Source organism: Venturia canescens, chromosome 1 (genome assembly GCF_019457755.1).
Source record: "Venturia canescens isolate UGA chromosome 1, ASM1945775v1, whole genome shotgun sequence".
NCBI lineage: Eukaryota > Metazoa > Arthropoda > Insecta > Hymenoptera > Ichneumonidae > Venturia > Venturia canescens.
Window position 1 is genome coordinate 28242144 of NC_057421.1, and position 17631 is coordinate 28259774.

General features: G+C 39.5%; 2 protein-coding genes across 3 annotated transcripts; both read left to right on the top strand.

Moving 5' to 3' along the window:
- The first annotated feature begins 4377 nt into the window (after positions 1-4377).
- On the top strand, positions 4378-10394 carry LOC122419057 (actin-5C). Of its 2 annotated transcripts, none has more exons than XM_043433312.1 (2): positions 4378-4605; positions 8237-10394. In XM_043433312.1, exon 2 carries the CDS (start codon positions 8259-8261, stop codon positions 9387-9389), a length of 1131 nt encoding a protein of 376 aa, XP_043289247.1. In that variant the 5' UTR covers positions 4378-4605; positions 8237-8258; the 3' UTR covers positions 9390-10394. The 2 variants fall into 2 exon arrangements, with proteins under 2 accessions (XP_043289247.1, XP_043289248.1); XM_043433313.1 differs by lacking the exon at positions 4378-4605 and adding an exon at positions 6835-6974.
- A 145-nt stretch (positions 10395-10539) lies between these two features.
- LOC122419054 (transmembrane protein 104 homolog) lies at positions 10540-17309 on the top strand. Its single transcript, XM_043433310.1, has 6 exons — positions 10540-12923; positions 13094-13215; positions 13694-13778; positions 14057-14422; positions 14611-14788; positions 15106-17309. The coding sequence occupies exons 1-6, from the start codon at positions 12885-12887 to the stop codon at positions 15807-15809; spliced, it is 1494 nt and encodes a 497-aa protein (XP_043289245.1). The 5' UTR covers positions 10540-12884; the 3' UTR covers positions 15810-17309.
- Positions 17310-17631: the final 322 nt, after the last annotated feature.

The window sequence follows — 17631 nt, forward strand, 5'->3', positions numbered from 1 at the left end:
CTCCTGGTTTCAATCTTAATATTAAATTAACTTGAATTTCAATTTTTTCAGATAAAAGAACCTTAAATATTCTTCGTCAATCAAGATCAACGAATAACATAAAATTCGTAGGTGCGAGAATAATTGAGAGAAAAGTTCCACAGAAACTTTATCATGTACTGGCTCATGTCAATTTATCTGCCTCAACGATTCATTCGAATCCCTTTCCCTCCGTCATCATTTTTCTCTGAACAAATATTTTCATTAAAACTCGTGGAGGCTCTGAGAACGGCGCAGTCCTACAATAAGGTTAATACTAGACTGGAGTTTTCTTGCTCGAAAAACAAAGTTTCATTTTTTCAATGTCGAAGGTTAAGAAAATAATGGGAAAATCATGTTCCCTAGAAAAGTGTTTATTTTTATTCGAGTATCGAGAACGTGAATCACTCGTGGTATCGACTAGGTGTAAGTCATGAACGTTGACTTGTGACTCATGCGATGTGACATGTGCTCGATCGAGGCATCGGAATTTTCGGAACACTCGTTATTGCCGATTCTCAAGCACTTATTTCAGCCTCGTAAAAAGAAATGTTCAAGTTCAGTTTGCCAGTTGAAATTTGGTGCTTTCAAATGCTTCGAGCAGTAACGAGAATCAGTCGAAAAGAAATGTGATTAATTTCTGGTAGAAAATTGGTAAAAATTGTTTTTTTATCGTGAAACAGAAAAGTTTTCAGGTTAGGTTTGCTTTAGAAGATTCAAAGTACGAAGCAAAATGGAGACGCTTTTATTCTTCCGAGCTCTGGTTACACTGAGTTCATTAATCCGATATGCAGAATAGGAAACTTGTCATTTATCAGCTAGCTCGTGACTGGATTCACACATGTTTAGTCAGACACGAGAGCGACTCGATATCTAGGGATATTGATCGTTTTGTTGCGAAAGCCCAGTCTCACGTCCTCCCAGCACAGTGAACGCCCTTTAAAGCGCATTGTGCGACTGGCTATATAGTTGTCTACGGTTCGGCATTTCCGTCGCCACGTGATTTCAGCATGGGAGTTCACTCGATGTCTGCCGCAGCAGGACCTCCCGAAAAAATCGATTGCTCGGTGGTGCCCTCTACGCTCAAAGTTTTTCGTGGCAACCGCCCTCGAATGACATTCTTGCGTGTCTGGATAGTGAGCATTGGCACACGTATTTTCGGGAAGATTTGCCACTCAAATATATCGCCGAGAATCCATCTTTTTTTCGTTCTTTTACAATTTTACATTCTCGAATTTGAGGTTATGCGGATTTGCAGATAATGTGCAGTCGCACAATCCGTTTTTTTATTTCTGGAAAGAACTAAACGATGCAGTCGAAGAAAATAAATATATGAACAGTGATCGAGAAAGAAGGAAAAAAAGAAAACGGAGCTCGTACGATCGTTCTCACGGAGAAGCGTGATTCCGATCTCGCACGCCCTCGAATCATTTCTTGACAACTAGCGCCGCCGTCGTCAATTTCACCAACACCCTCAATTCACACAATTATAGGCCCTTTCGTGACGTAGCAGCTTGATAGCCCACTGTCACTTTTGCGTCGCCCTTGAAATTCTATTTTTAGGCCTTTAGTCGGGAGACTCTTGCGCGTCTTAGTCTCGGACTTTGGCCAACACGAATGCAGTCGCTTAAGCTCCTCGCGAATATCACCAAAGTGCACGGGTCACTCGATCCTTTGTCTATTTTTATAAAACTATACAATCTTTATTTTTTGGTCAAATTTCATTCGGAGTTGACCTCGAAAAGATCAGAATTTACACAATCACTGTACACTCAATTAACTAAATTTTATTAGCTGCGATGATGATATACTAATGTGTTAAAAAAAACCACTTATCACTTGCAAATTGGTAGTCCAACAAGAGTAGATTTATTTGGAATACACGGGACATGTAATTTTTAAAGAAAAATAATGTCGCATCACTTCTATCGCTTGCGCGTCCTCGAACTCTGACGCCCTCTACGTAACATCGGCTTACGAAGCAGTTTTATTTTCGACTGTATACTGTCATGTACTTTAGTTCTACGGCTACAAGCGGGTTCGTGAAGAGACCGCAGTGGTACACGAAGCGTCGTTAAAAGTATGCTTTAGGTTATATCCTCTTGAAGCCTCGACGAGTTTTTTCCTTCGTTTTCTCTTTCCTCTCGTGCGAAGGGCTCGGAAGGCTCGCACTCAGGGTGCCCCTAGTCGAGTTCACTTGCCTCCTGTATATGTGCTACAGAACCAAAAGGGAGAGAGGATCATCGCTCGTGAAACTCTTTCTCTTCGATCCTCTTGGTCTTTCGGACTCGAGGTAGAGTAGACGAAATTCCGAGAACGATTTGGGCTCCGTTGCGGCCACGAAGCAGCATCTTCGTCTCAACAGTCTTTTTCGATATATTCTGAATGGCCAATGCGTCACAAAGGTCCCCTATGCACTCGTATAATGAGATTTTCACGCCAGATTCCGTAACACTCACTGAACGTATTAATTTAGCACTGCGTGAAGCTTAAAACTGTTTCGTTTTCACCACTTCGCCGGATTTTTCACTTTTGTCACTTGTGTTTTTACAGTCCTTGTTTTTGGTTAGAACGTACAAATATAAGTTTTGCTCACTGTTTCATTCGTTGAAAAAAATCCAGATCGGTATTGATAAGACCACGCAGGGTGGAATTCTCGCAGCGATATAGCGCTGTCAAGTGCGATGATTCGTTATTGAAAAATTCCAATGAGTTTCCTGGATCCGTTTCGAAGCAAACGCATGATTCACGCACACACCCCGCGGTATCACTTATGTCGTCTCCCTCTTTTCGCAAACACCCAATGCTTCGTTTTCCACGAGCTTATCGAAGGCTTTCGAAGAGTTCAGTAGCGTGACGATAACGTCTGGCTTTCTACTTTCTACGCGGAATTTGGCATGAGGATTTTTTCCCAATATTGAATGCGATAACTAATGACAGAGAGCTGGAGGTTAAATTTGTCTCAAAAAATGTACTCTGTGGTATTGATTTTTAAATAAAACCAAGCAGCAGTCAGATTTTAAAAATTACTTCCTCACGGGTAGCTCATTGTGAAGGATCATCCATTGAAAAGTGAAAAAAATAAAAATCTGTCACGTTTCTGAAACGAGCCCCATCAATTGAAAGAGAAGCTTTGACCATCTCATCGGAGTATGCACGAGTTTATCAGTTTTTACGGCCCCACAAAGAATGAAATGTGTAAATGGCTCAGAGGCTAATTGGGATTGCGAAAGTTACAGCAGTTTTTTTTAGATACATGTTATCTGGGCTATCGCTCGAGGTCTTTTATGTATTCATCATAGACTTGCCTGAGAAATGGATGCAAATTTGACCCCCGACGCGTCAGACATCGCGAGTTACGCCCTTTAATTTTTCCTAGGTCAATATTTGGTGTGGAATATTTTCTTAAAAAAAGGGGCGTCGATTGAATGCTCGGCTACGCGAGTTGCGACTTTTCCATTCCAACCTATCGATGGGTGCATTTCCAACAAACAAATGGACGCAATTCCGAAATTTCACGAGTCGACCGACAGAACTTACGTCTTTGTGTTTCCAAATCCGAAAATACGTTTATCAATATCCTTACAACGAAAAGGACTCCGATTAAAGTCTCGCGAGCGATCATTACGCTCTTTCGATCATGAGTCATCGATATATACACGGTGTACCGTATCAAAGCGTCGGTTCACTGGTCTCACGGCTCGGACATTCGTATCGGGGTGTTTGCGTAAGTAAAACTGGGTTCTCATGTATACGTTTACGAGGCAGAATCCTCACAAACACATTCTCGTACGAGCTCTGACGGTTAGTCAGGACTCCCCTCGACAACAACGTGTATATACGCTTTCCAGGAGGGCGCATTATGACTTTTCTCTCTCACTCTTTCGTGCTCGATCACGATAGACTTCTCACGATCGTTTTCCGTCTCGCTCGCACTCCGGTAAGCGTACACTTTGAAGCGGCATTTGGAGAATCTAGCCGGCAGCCGGTCGCTCGACCAATCGGAGCACGTCTCTCGTTTTATGCCCATATATGGCAAGAGAGACGTGGTGGGGTCCCTGGTGGGGGTACAGACCGGCCTGGACGATTCCATTCGCTATCACCAAAGAGGGGTGTTAGGTAAGGCGTTCACTCAGATATTTATGTTAAAAATATTTTTTCCGGCACTTAGACACAAACAAATACGATTTGCAGTCGTGTCAGAAATTTTGCTACCCTCCTCGAACCCCATTGACAATTTTATTTCAATTGAGTTAGGGTTTATTTACAAAAAACTGATGACGGGTTTGAAAATTGTTCGCGGGTATGCCTACCATACCCACGGGCAAGTCCACTGGTCACGGTGCCGGCCTGCGATCTTGCTCACAGTGCTCGCAGCTCGCGTCCGACCTCGACTTACACGAGAGTTCTCTTCACCTCGTTCAACGTTTCATTGCTACAATTATTATACCGAGACTTGCAAATAGCATTTAAAATTCGTGCTAATAACTCACGAATCTTTTGTATTTATATTAATTAGAAACAAAAAGCAAATCAAACACTCGTGCAACCGTTAGCTCGAGATCTTATTCATCGTTTCGTGAAGAGGTGAGTCCGATTTCAAATTCACGATTTTCTCTCTGTACCTCGTTTTTTTTTCTTTCAACTGAAAGTTAGTGGTTAGTTCGCGGATAAAAAAATATTTGACCGTCGAAAATTGGGAAAATTTCGAGTGGATAGAGCATGACGAAAATGAAGGGAGATTGCGGTTTTTTTGTTGATGTCGAATCGTTCGTATAATGATGGGAGAAAAATTGCCGGGTTAACGCGAACGCCGGTTACGGCAGCCATGATGGCAGGGCGTTGCTCCAAACCTCGTGGATTCGAGAAATCATTTGTACTATCATTTCCAATATCATCGATTGGCTCATTGTAGCTGATCGCATCGTTGACACATAATTTAACAAGAAAAGTACGACATTTTGCGTAACGTGTTTATCGTAAAATTAAGTGTTGAAGAACTTTTGCTCGTGTAATCGTCATGTTATTAATGATACAACGACGTACTGATATTAAGTAAAGTTTAGCGAAAAACACCATTCTTGGGTAACTTTGTTGATTTTTAGACATAAATCGTTGACACCCACGCCGGAAATTGAGCCGGCTTTTCAACGCCACCGCCATGATGGCTGGGGCGTTGCTCTGACAACTTAACCTCGTCCTCTAGCTCGTCAATTATTGCAATGCCTGTTTAAGGCTTCCCATCAGTTACTTCCCTTTTTTGCGTTTTTTTTCTCGAGAGAATTCGTTGCTTCGAGTTTTCTCAACTTGACGTCAGGCTGTCGTGAAGGTCAGCAGGTGGTTAGTAGTACGAGAGCAAGTTCCATGGCTGCAAGGTGGTCGAAGACGTGGCAAACCTATTATTAGAAACACGTCGCTTTCCTTGTCTTTCTCTCTTCTCCTTTGCCTAGTACGCTTTTCATGCTTGTAACTAATACAACCTTGCCATCGCTATACAAGTGTTCCATTTATAAATTCGAAAGAAAACAACAAATCCGAGCCTCAGGCGCCTTGAACTTGGAATTTTTAGGTTGCGGACGAAATTAGATTTCATTCAGCAACGTTGATCATTGCAGCCACGTTCTCTAAAACCGTAGTTTTTTTTTTTAAATTCCTCTGGCACACGTAATTTCTGGATCTTTGCCCAGTTCTTGGGGACGGTGAAAGACGTCTTCTGAGAAATTCCTCAGGAGGTCGTTGTTCCGTTAGTCTCATCTGTCTTTGTTTTTTTAATAACCCTGTAAAATTCTTGGTTTTCGGATAGCGTTTGAATAATCGAAAAAATAGGTTATGATCGAAAATTTGACTCGGTGGTAAATTGGTGGAGTCACTCGTAATTATTTTCGACAGTTGAACTTTCAATTTCACTCAAATCGTTACACGACTCTTCATTTTTAATTAGACAAATGATATTTTGAATATTGGTAGCAGTGGTCTGTCGATATATCTCGGGATCGTGGAACGCGTGACACGTGTTCTTCTCACGTACGACGACATGGGCGCTTATATCACAAAAATCTCGTTAATGAAAAAGAAACAGACATTTTCCTATTTTTTTCACGGAATTTTGGAATCGCTATCTTATCACGATAAGCTTGAAAATTTCACAACTGCTTTGATACGGCAATACCTCGTTGAAATGTCGGTCACAACGGTGATAAAAAAAATAGACTTTCGATCGAATTATCTGCGTAATTACCTAGAAAAAATATTCGGTATTTTTTTTTCTTCATTATCTCTGAAAAACTCGTGCAATTTTGACGGAAAGTGCATTACGAAGTATTTAAATCAGCCGTTAGGAATTAAATCGAAAGAGTAATTTTCGTGTGGGTTTTACAATCTCTTTTACAAGAGCGGAAGTTCAGAATATAAATTGTTCACCGCCGCAAAAATATGAGAAATCAGTGAAATGAGAAGAAAGGAGAGAAAAAAAAGATTCATTGATACTGACAACCGGCGTTTTTGCGGGCTCCAAGGGGAAGAACGCGGAGGAAAGTTTCGGTCAATTTAGTGGAGATGCACTCGAACTACAGTGACGTTTAGAGGGGATGAGTCGCGACGCGGGGGGAGTAGTAACGTATGTGTTGGACAGGGACAAGGGGGGAGTTGATACCGTGTGGGGTATCTTCCTTCCCTCTCCTCTCTCCCCACTAGAAAAGCCGCGTTACCATATATGGTAAAGAAAGACGGGATTGGTCGAGGGTGTCTTGCCCTTATTGGTTGAATCGACGACGTCTCGTGGTGGGGATAGAGCACCAAAAAGCGTTGGTACTTTTTTCGTATAATACACTGCTCGCCGGTTCGAGAAGCTACACTCTGTGTTCGGTGCTAACCAAAGCTCCTACTGTGTGCGCGACAGTCTGTAGTGTTACGTCTCTTAAGCTTGTACATAAATTTTTTACGCTCGAAAGCAAAACGTAAGTTCCCTACGACGAGTAAAGTTGAGAAAAATACGATTAAACTCATATTAATAAAACATCGCGAAAAAAAGGCAGAGCGAACGGATTGATAGTACAGCGAGCTCCTCAAGTGTTTGTTTCTTCGAAATTCTCATGTTAAATACGTAGTTTGACAAGTCGAGAGTGAAAATACTCCGGAGGTCCTGAACGTGGGCGAGAATTCCGTATAACTCGGCACGCCATTCATTCATCGGGCTTCTTTACTACGTTTGCACGTTCCGTGAGATTAGTCAGTGTGGTTGGTTGGAGAATTTCTGTACGGACTCGCATCGATAATCGTGAACGTTATTTTACCTTTTTTTCACCAACACTTCGTAACTACAGTGCGCCTTATTCGAAGTGTTTCGTACTGTCGTTGGAACGTACAAGTTCGCCTGCTTGCCGTTAGGTGTTTTTATCTCGTGACGGTAACCACCACCGTTGCCATGTTTGTGCTGGATCTATAAATTACGTTATCTATGTGAAAAACCAAGGAAATTACGAAATTCTACGAGTCAGGATTTTCTCGGGCGTTACTTCAATCGTGTTTTAATGGTTTACCGTATGCGTGGAAAATATCAGTTTTTCAGTGGGAAGGGAGGGGGAAGAGTTCGAGGAGTATCGACCGTTAAACCGCGCCGGGGCTGGGCGGGGCAGGGTGCGGTCCTCGACGACGCTTGCCGATTTATCCGATCATTTTCACTCTTTCAAAACGAATCCAAATAAAAAATCACTTTTCTCGATGGAGTAGCTTTTTTTTGTGAGATCGATTTAATCTAGAAATAACAACGACGATTCACTCGAAATGAAATCGTGGTGTTCACGGCCGCCATTTCGAAGAAGTCGTGTAGTAGCGTCACGTGGATGAAATGATTATCGGTCCATGCTCAATCCCGAGACTTCGGATCATTTTCGAACCTCGTGTATTTTTAAAACCATTCCTGCGGAAAAGTACTTGAATTTGTAGCCCGTCGAGATTTTCCAAATTCAGTCAAAACGCATACGTCATTCACCAAAATGCACATTTTCAGTAAAATAATCTGAATGTACTTGTCGGATGATGAAAGAAAAAATATTTTTAGGAAATGTTTAAAATCTTGAAACTCTGCGCGACGTGTCCCTTCGGAAGATAAATTTATTTGGAAAATCTCAGCTTTCTTTCAATTGTGGAAAGCATATTGATATTGAACAGGGTAATAATTTTAAATATCGTAAATAAAATGATTGTTATTTGTTTACAGATAAAATCACCACAGACCAAAAATGTGTGACGAAGAAGTAGCCGCACTCGTCGTTGACAATGGATCCGGTATGTGTAAGGCCGGTTTTGCGGGTGACGATGCCCCAAGGGCGGTATTCCCGTCGATCGTTGGTAGGCCACGTCATCAAGGTGTGATGGTGGGTATGGGTCAGAAGGACAGTTACGTAGGTGACGAGGCTCAGTCAAAGAGAGGAATATTGACCCTGAAATACCCGATCGAGCACGGAATAGTGACGAATTGGGACGACATGGAGAAAATTTGGCATCATACTTTCTACAACGAGCTCCGTGTAGCGCCGGAGGAACATCCGGTATTGTTGACCGAAGCGCCATTGAATCCAAAAGCGAATCGTGAGAAGATGACGCAAATAATGTTCGAGACATTCAACACCCCGGCGATGTACGTCGCGATCCAGGCAGTTTTGTCGCTGTACGCGTCCGGTCGTACGACCGGTATCGTATTGGATTCGGGTGACGGTGTATCCCACACCGTGCCGATCTACGAGGGTTACGCGTTGCCCCACGCTATTTTGCGTCTCGATCTTGCCGGTCGCGATCTCACCGACTATCTCATGAAGATTCTCACCGAGAGAGGATACTCGTTCACGACCACCGCCGAGCGAGAAATCGTCCGCGACATAAAAGAGAAGCTCTGTTACGTTGCTCTCGACTTCGAGCAGGAAATGGCCACCGCCGCATCTTCCTCCAGTCTCGAGAAGAGTTACGAACTTCCGGACGGACAAGTTATCACCATTGGTAACGAGAGATTCCGCTGTCCCGAGGCGCTCTTCCAGCCGTCGTTCCTCGGCATGGAAGCCTGCGGCATTCACGAGACAACTTACAATTCCATCATGAAATGCGACGTCGATATCCGTAAGGATCTCTACGCCAACACCGTACTCTCCGGAGGTACCACCATGTATCCTGGCATCGCCGATAGGATGCAGAAGGAAATAACCGCTCTTGCACCTTCGACCATGAAGATCAAGATCATCGCGCCGCCCGAGAGAAAATACTCCGTATGGATCGGTGGATCCATCCTCGCTTCTCTCTCGACCTTCCAACAGATGTGGATCTCCAAGCAGGAATACGACGAGTCCGGCCCATCCATCGTACACAGGAAGTGCTTCTAAGCGCTCATCCACCTCTCTTTTTTTTTTACTCTACTCTCTCCTGCTCTATTTTCTCGACATTATTTCATCCGTGTAGATGGTCGATTTACGCTAACCGAGAACAACAACCCGGCGGCGGAGAGAGATAGGTACACACGTACACACAAACGATCCACACACATACACATTCACACTCGAAACATTCGAATTTTTCGCATATTGATAAGTAAAGAGCGGCACTCCGACATCTGGTGATGTATTTCGTGAACCAAACATTCCGTTTTTATTGGCCTCCCGTACACGCGCAACTTTTACCCCGAGTATTGTCGCCGCACGCTTTTTCGATCTCTCGAGCGCGCGCCCGTGTGTACGACTCCGCCATTTTGCCAACTCTTTACCGAACCAGTATTGCGTCGTGATTAAACCTGCGAGCGATTCCCGATTATTTTATGTCTTGGGCCTTTTTTCCTTTCTCGTTAAAACAAATACGCATCTTTTTGAGAAAGAGAAATTGAGAGAGAAAGAGAGAAAATAACTAAGCGCCGCTCCGATATTCCAAGGCGGACGTAACATCAACTTCCGCGTTCCCGGTCGCGTCGCACGAAAACGGACATACTCGAAACGAGTTTTATTCCAATAATTAACTGAACGAAAGGAAGGAAAGAAAAAAATGATAAGTAAACCGGGACAAACCTCGCGCATCCTCATTCTCTTCATCGTTCACCATCGAGAACACGCGCTGATTTTTTTTTTTTTGTTTTTTTTTGTCAACATCCGAATGTCGAGCCTCCCGGCTCAGTCCGCGCGATTCTTTCATTATATTAATATTATTATATACTTTATGATTCCAAAAAGACGAAATGCATTACAAGATAGAACGAAAAAAAAACAATAAATGAAAAAAAAAATGAAAGAACGATTATCTTGGATTTGTGACCTCGCGAAACACGAGAGCCAGTTTGTATTATATACTGTAATTGGAACAACAATGCCAGTTCACAGTGTGAACTAATCTATTTCTACGAATTGTGCTTTTTTTTGAATCTTCAGTTTGGCTACATTTACCTCGCGACGTTTTCCCTTTTCCCTCATCATTTTACTTTTTTATTCCTTGATCCAAACACGAACACTATCGAATCTCGTTTTATTCGTTGATCAACGATTCCGCGAGGTGCGCTTGAGATTTTTTTCGTTGCTTTGTCGATCGTAGTTCGAGGTCAAGATGCATGTGGGTCTGGAGAAGACGAGACCGACGCGGAGCTGCTTCCGATATAATCGAATTATCGTTTGAGGTCAATCTCGTCTTGTCTTCGTGCGCAGGTTTATAAATATTTGAAAAAAAAAAAGGAAAACTGAATCGATGCATTCCAATATCGATCGTAAAAATAAATTCTCGAATCGTCTGTGCCACTTTTTCATGTTCAGTATCGAGGGTGAGAATTTTTTGAATAAAAGAAAAAAAACGAGTCACGCGAAGTCAATTTCGTTCGATCGCGGACTCTCATTTCGTACATTCCGGGCTGAAATTTAATGGGAAAAGCCAAATAATACGAAGAGTTTTTTCTAGTTTTCATTTCCCTTCATATTTTGTACAACGTTACCGAACAACGTCGAAGAATAAATAAGCTAAGATGAAACAAAAAAACCAAGTCGGGAATACTACTCTTTGTAATAAGATAAAATGAAAAAAGGACGCCAAACTGCGAGGGCTCGAATATGCGAAAAAAAATGAATAAAAAGTACCCTCTTCCGGTTCTTGCGCCAAGGACAAACCAACAAATGCTCTTGAGGGTATTTTTTGTTTAGAAAGAACACACGCCAATGAAACGAGTTCATTATGTCTGCAAAAGATTTGATGAACGTTCGCTCAAGTTTGATATGGAAATATGCTGATAAAACGCGATGGCAAATATACGCGTATCGGTGAACAAGGATATGTGAGAATATGCATTGAAGATTTCGAACCCCCTGCAAGCGTAGCCAAAGTATTATAATTTATTCCCATTGTATTGTGCAAAATCTTTCACGTACACAATTTTAAAAACTATAGACTTATGGGATTAATAAACATCTTTGAAAAAAAACAACAACAACAAAAAACACAAAGGTCAACTGATTTCCGGCATATACGATCTCTCCGCGATTCATTTTGTGAGTTTCCGTCTTCGAGTCCTCGGATGTACATCGAACCTAAAATTTCCGACATCTGCATTTTATTCTACGCTCTAAAATTTTGCTGATCAATTTAACGTAACGTTATTCCGCGAGTAACTATAACCTCAATAACAATTTCAAAGAAAAATGATTATTCGAACACGATCATCTCCGTAGCTGGGCATCGATTATTTCGGGTTGCTTATTGGTTGAATCGAAGAAGGAGAACGAAAAATAACCGTAGCTTTTGTACCGTTCAACGTCATTGGATATTGTAACCTAAGATCTGTGGTATTCACCTACGAATAATTATTCTAAGTAATTAGGTTTATATTTTCAATTCAATAATAAAAATTATTTTCAATGAACGAACATTACTAGAACGCGAAGTCTGCGTGCCCTTCGTCTTTGTCTCCTCTTCAGCACCGTCTTTTAGGTTTGTATGCATAAATTTAATATTTTTTCAATACAAAATATCGACGTTTCAGGCGTCTAGCACACATTTTGGAATCAATGAATTTATAAATAATGACGCGTTAAAGCGAATGCACTAGAACGAAGTCATTTTTTTCTGATCGTTTGAAAGACAACTCTGATTCCACGGATCAAATTATTTTGCCACGTAACGAAGTTGAACATATTGGCAACATCATTATGGTCGTCATAGGATTCTAGATACCTGTGGTTCATGATATATATTCGAATTTCGAAAAATACCAGACTCTGGAATATCAGCATCGATCGTCAGCAAAAAAGTTCAAACACTAAGTCAAAATCGTTGATAAAAATAATGAATTAGTGCGCATGGACAGTATCGCCGCATGTGGTAAAAATTGGAAGCTACCCGATAAATAAAACTGTGCCATATGGGAATGTCAAATCAAATTATTATGTTTTAGTTATTGATAAATCTCCTGAAAGTTAATGTTTCTTGAGAGAAGGAAAAATAGATGATGAACAGTGTTTTCAAAAGGATCTTTCAATCATCTATAAATGATCGAATGAATCTCTTTTAACCGTGATATCTGTGATTTTTTTATAAAGCAACGTTCTGTCAGAATGCGCGTGAATTTTTGAACATGCGCCACGTCAAATTCACGCAAACTCCCCGTCCGTAAAAAAATTTGAGGTGGACTTTATTCAAGTGCTTTTGCGCACAATGGCTGCCACATGTAACGAACCACTATAATAATAATATACAGTCTCTTTGTGTAACACAAAGAATATCACTCATGTGTCCGTAAAGTTTGATGTTTTTCGGATGAAACGCGAGCGAATGTCATTGTTTGAGCTTTGGCTCTCGTGAATTAAACACATTTTTTTTTCTCGGTTGATCAAAATATCTGGTCAAGTGACAATAACATGCCTGAACAAAATCCAGCTGATCAGTACTCGACCTCGGTGAGTTTTATATTGTGACAATTCGACTCGACATTGACAGATGGTTGACATAACCTCAAAATAATAATAAACAAACTATGAGTACTTGATTTACACTGTGGAGGAAAAATTCGATGGTAGCTTGTTTTTTATTTAGTTTGAAAACTATTCATCATCGTTTTGGCTCACAGGTTGGACTTATATATATTTTTAATCTCATCGTTGGAACTGGAGCTCTTACTCTTCCAGCTGTCTTCAGCAGAGCAGGATGGGTTCTTGGACTTTTGGTTATTTTGATCCTAGCTTTCATAAGGTTCGAATAAAATTTTCTGGTTCCATCACATTATTATTGTTTGTCCTTCAAAAATGCTGGATGCGTATGCTCTCAGAGAAAAACTATGTTGAATTTCAATTATGGTACTCTGTGATGAGATGAATATGTGGAAAAAATTAGTTGTTTTTTGAGATTTAGTACAAATGGATTTTTATAAGTAACAATGCTAAAATGGTAAAAAATTTAGTGCCATAAACTGTCTATCAAAGTAAGGACTGCTAAAGACCTGCAGAGAATTTTTTTTTAATTTGAAAAAAATGTTTGTACCAAAAGCTTGTGGGTAACTTTTTAATGGATAATTTGTGGTGGAACAATTCTGGTGGATTCACAATATCTCTGGAAGTATTCAATTTCAAAGACTTTATCAAGTTACTCGTTTTCAATGGAACCAAATTGTTAAGTAGAGATACATATTTTTACAATATTTTATATAATTGAAATATTCTCTTTTATCAAGCTTTATCACAGTGACCTTTGTGATCGAAACAATGGCATCGGCCAATGCAATTCTCACCTGGCGAAACATACAGAATCGAAAACGAGTAAGCACTATTGATTATGGATATCCATATTGGTTCAAGTGTTTTTCATTTCTGTTGCAGCAATGGTAAAGATTTCTTGTAATCATTTTCAGTAAATTTTATATAATATAGAAAATGTTTGTTCAATGATTCATCTGATATGAGTTTTTTTGAGTGTACAGTAAAATAATTTTTCATCAGTAATATCAAATAAATGAAGTTCATTTCATGAAAGTTGATTTTTTAACAGAAATTAAACTCTTTGAATATACCATATTAGTACTTATTTTTTTTGTCAGACTACGGGAGATTCTTGCGGCTCCAATTCGGATTCAGAAGATACTCCATTGGTACCGCAGGCATCGGGAAGTCCAGAAAAAGCCGATCCAGCCTATCGATACTATGTGATAAACGATAAAATTGAGTTGGGAGAAATGGCTTCGATATTTTTCGACAAAACTGGGGTTACGCTTTTTTACGTTTGCCTGGTTGTTTATTTGTACGGAGATTTAAGTATTTATGGTGCAGCTGTGGCTAAATCCCTTGCCGATGTTGCTTGCACTTATCAAGCTCCAAATTTTACCTGCAACAGTACAATACCTGATACGGAAATCTGCTGGGAAGGCTCACCACTCAATCGTCTTGATGCCTACAGAATATTTCTCGTAATTATTGATCGATCAATATTTTTTTCCAGTAATAAATATTAATAATAATTTCCCGGGCCTTAGAGGTCTCGATTCTTAAAATATTCGAATTCAGGTTTCAAATGACAAAAAAATCTCTGTATACAGCCAAATTTTTTCAAATCGTCCCTGATATTTCCTTTAATTTATATTTTTTTCAATTTCAGACCATTTTCGTACTCACTCTTGGCCCATTCGTTTTCTTCAACATTCAAAAAACAAAGTATCTTCAGCTTTTGACGTCGCTGATGCGTTGGCTCGCATTCGCAATAATGATCGTTTATGCATCAAGAATTCTCATAGTCGAAGGTCCCCAAGGATCACCTCCTGCGGCGAATATACTTGGTAAGTTGAACACTTGAATCTGAATGTTTTACGTTGGAATAAAATTGTGCAATAAATTATCGGCCATTTAAAGTTTAGCATTCGAAGCCGAGCATTATTACGATTCGTGTATTTTTTACTATTGTATTTTAATATTTACACAAGAAACGTTTGAGAGGAAGAACCTGAAGAAATATTCTTCTATGAAATCTATGAAAGGAATGTGCAGTCATTTATCTCTTCTACGCAAATGCTGATGTCATAAGCTATAAGAAAGAAAAAACAACTTGACTCTTTGATCACATCATGAATATTGTAAATTGGTCTTTTTTTCACAGGAATTCCGGCGCTGTTCGGTGCGTGTGTTTACTCGTTCATGTGTCATCATTCACTGCCAGCTCTGGTGGCTCCGATCACGAACAAAGCAACGTTGAATCGTTCGCTATCGGTCGACTACATTCTGATAGCAATTTTTTATCTTCTGCTCGCTTTGACCGGTGCATTTGCTTTCCAACATCTGGACGATCTTTACACTCTGGATTTTGGTCCTCGTGGATCGGGCGATTGTTCAAAAAGTACGAATTTTTTCATGGTTATAACGGAATACTTTTTAGCTCTATTTCCAGTGTTCACGTTGTCTACAAGTTTTCCAATAATAGCGATAACCCTGAGAAACAATTTAGAGTCGTTGTTTCTCGACAAAGAAAAAGTTTACAATATTTTTCTGCGCAAACTTCTCTTTCCCATTGTCGCCGTTATTCCACCATACACGATTGCTATGATAACGAAAGACTTGTCGATTCTGGTTGGAATAACCGGATCTTACGCCGGTGCCGGTATACAATATTTGATACCAACTTTTCTTGTTTATTACGCAAGAAAAAAGACCGATCGTGTAATCGGTCTCGGGGTTATTAATAAATTTTCAAGTCCATTTTCCGGTAATTGTTGGCTCGGTTTCGTTATCGTTTGGGCGTCCGCTTGCATGGTCCTCGTCTCGGTGAACTTGATAGAAACGCATTTTTGGGATCGATCGACCTGACGAAACTTCGATCAAGTTTAAAGATTTTAACAATCTTTCATTTCGTGATGAATTTCTTCGAATTAGATATAAATAACTTCGTATTTTGAAGTTTTGAAGATTTTCGTTGGCGTTGTAAGGTCTGATAGAAGTATCCAAAAAGTCAAATCGTACAACACGTAATACTTTCCAAATTAATTGTATTTGATAAGTTATTTACACTGTTTTTTTTTTTTCATACATGCAAATGAATATCTCAGTGATTGCTCAGTGGCATAGATTACATTCATCTTTTTAATAACACAATGTTTGAGAAATATTATCTTTTGATTTTCGTACAAAATGGGATTGTGAGTTGGCTCCATTGGCCAACTGGTCAGTTGATGTGATTCGATCGAATGGGCTATGATTCGTGATTCAACGAAAATTAATGCTACATTTCTCTCGAAGATAAACCCCTAACTAGCACCTGTAGTTTTCAATTAGAACCTAAATGCACTGAGGGCATATAAAATTCAAATGCAATTGATTTCAGACATTTTCTTATTGAATCGAGCTAGAGGACCATCTTCAAGAAAAAAGTCCACCTCTATTTGGTAACATGAAACTTTGTTAATCTCGGTTCAACTCGGAACCGATACACCTAACCAATAAGGGTGGAAAATTTTTAAAAATCAATATTTTCTCAATGATCAGGAAACTGAAACATGAAAATTTGGCAGGGTGTCGCTGAGATATTGCATTTCTTAAAAACTAAATCAAAGATATCGGTCATTTTCAGAATAAAATGATAACTGCAATTGTCTTCAGTGCTTGTTATGAGCAGAAATCGTGTTTAGGTATATGCAGAGATACGTATTTATTAAGGAGTTGTCCCATCGAAAAATGGCTGTATTTTGTTTGTTTGCTTCTATAGAAAATATGTTTCCTTCAGAAACAGAATAAGAATCTCGTGATCGACAATATATTATAGAAGAGATATATTAAACTGTACAGTAATAAAATAGCTTTGTATCTTTGAAATGTATAATTTCTCCATAACTTTCAAATAGTCATTTCGATGTTTCAACGTCGAATTACGTAGACGATTAAATGAAAATATTGAAAACTCATTTATTTTCATTGAAAGTGAGTTAAAGATGAATTCCTTTAAAGTTCAGGATACAAAGTTCTTCAAAGCCAAACCTGCTGCTGTGCCAGTGATACAATTTTATAGATCCCTTTTCCGACTGCGGTTATGGTCGAATTTGTTTTTCGTTCTAGAAAAAAGTGCGACGACCCGGTTTTTTATGAGCTTTTTTCTCGCCATCGGAACGTATTTGGTTCTTTGAAGATTTTTCTTATTTTCAACTGTCAATAATGTAGCTCGTGGAACGAAAAACGTAACAAATAAACAGAAATAACAGATACTCGTATAAGTCTGACGTATGAATATGTATAACAAAAAATGTTGAAAATATGTATATACATAATGTTTAACTGTCAAAAGTATATAATAAAATGTATATTTTCGAGTGGAAATTTTTTAAGTGTTATTTGGAAAAAAACTTTCAATCGTTTCCATTCATTTCATATTTTCAATCTTAATTTAACTTTGAATTAATGGAATTCATAATTTTATTTAATTATTTAATTTCGATCAATCTAATTATCGATCAAATTTCATATGATAAATAATTACGATTAATTTACTAATGTCAAGCATGAAAAGTTGAAATGTTTTCAGTCTCGAAATTCTTCGTCTTGAATATTCTCATTGGCGTTGAGACATACATACCTGTTTGTTCTCCTGATATTCGATCGACTTTTATTTCATTTCTGTATAAATTCAACAAAGAAAATC

Coding starts and splice junctions, on each gene's coding strand:
- LOC122419057 (XM_043433312.1), top strand. CDS start 8,259: ATGTGTGACGAAGAAGTAGCCGCACTCGTCGTTGACAATGGATCCGGT.
- LOC122419054 (XM_043433310.1), top strand. CDS start 12,885: ATGCCTGAACAAAATCCAGCTGATCAGTACTCGACCTCG. Junction 12,924..13,093: donor CTGATCAGTACTCGACCTCG/GTGAGTTTTATA, acceptor TTTGGCTCACAG/GTTGGACTTATATATATTTT. Junction 14,789..15,105: donor TCCTGCGGCGAATATACTTG/GTAAGTTGAACA, acceptor TTTTTTTCACAG/GAATTCCGGCGCTGTTCGGT.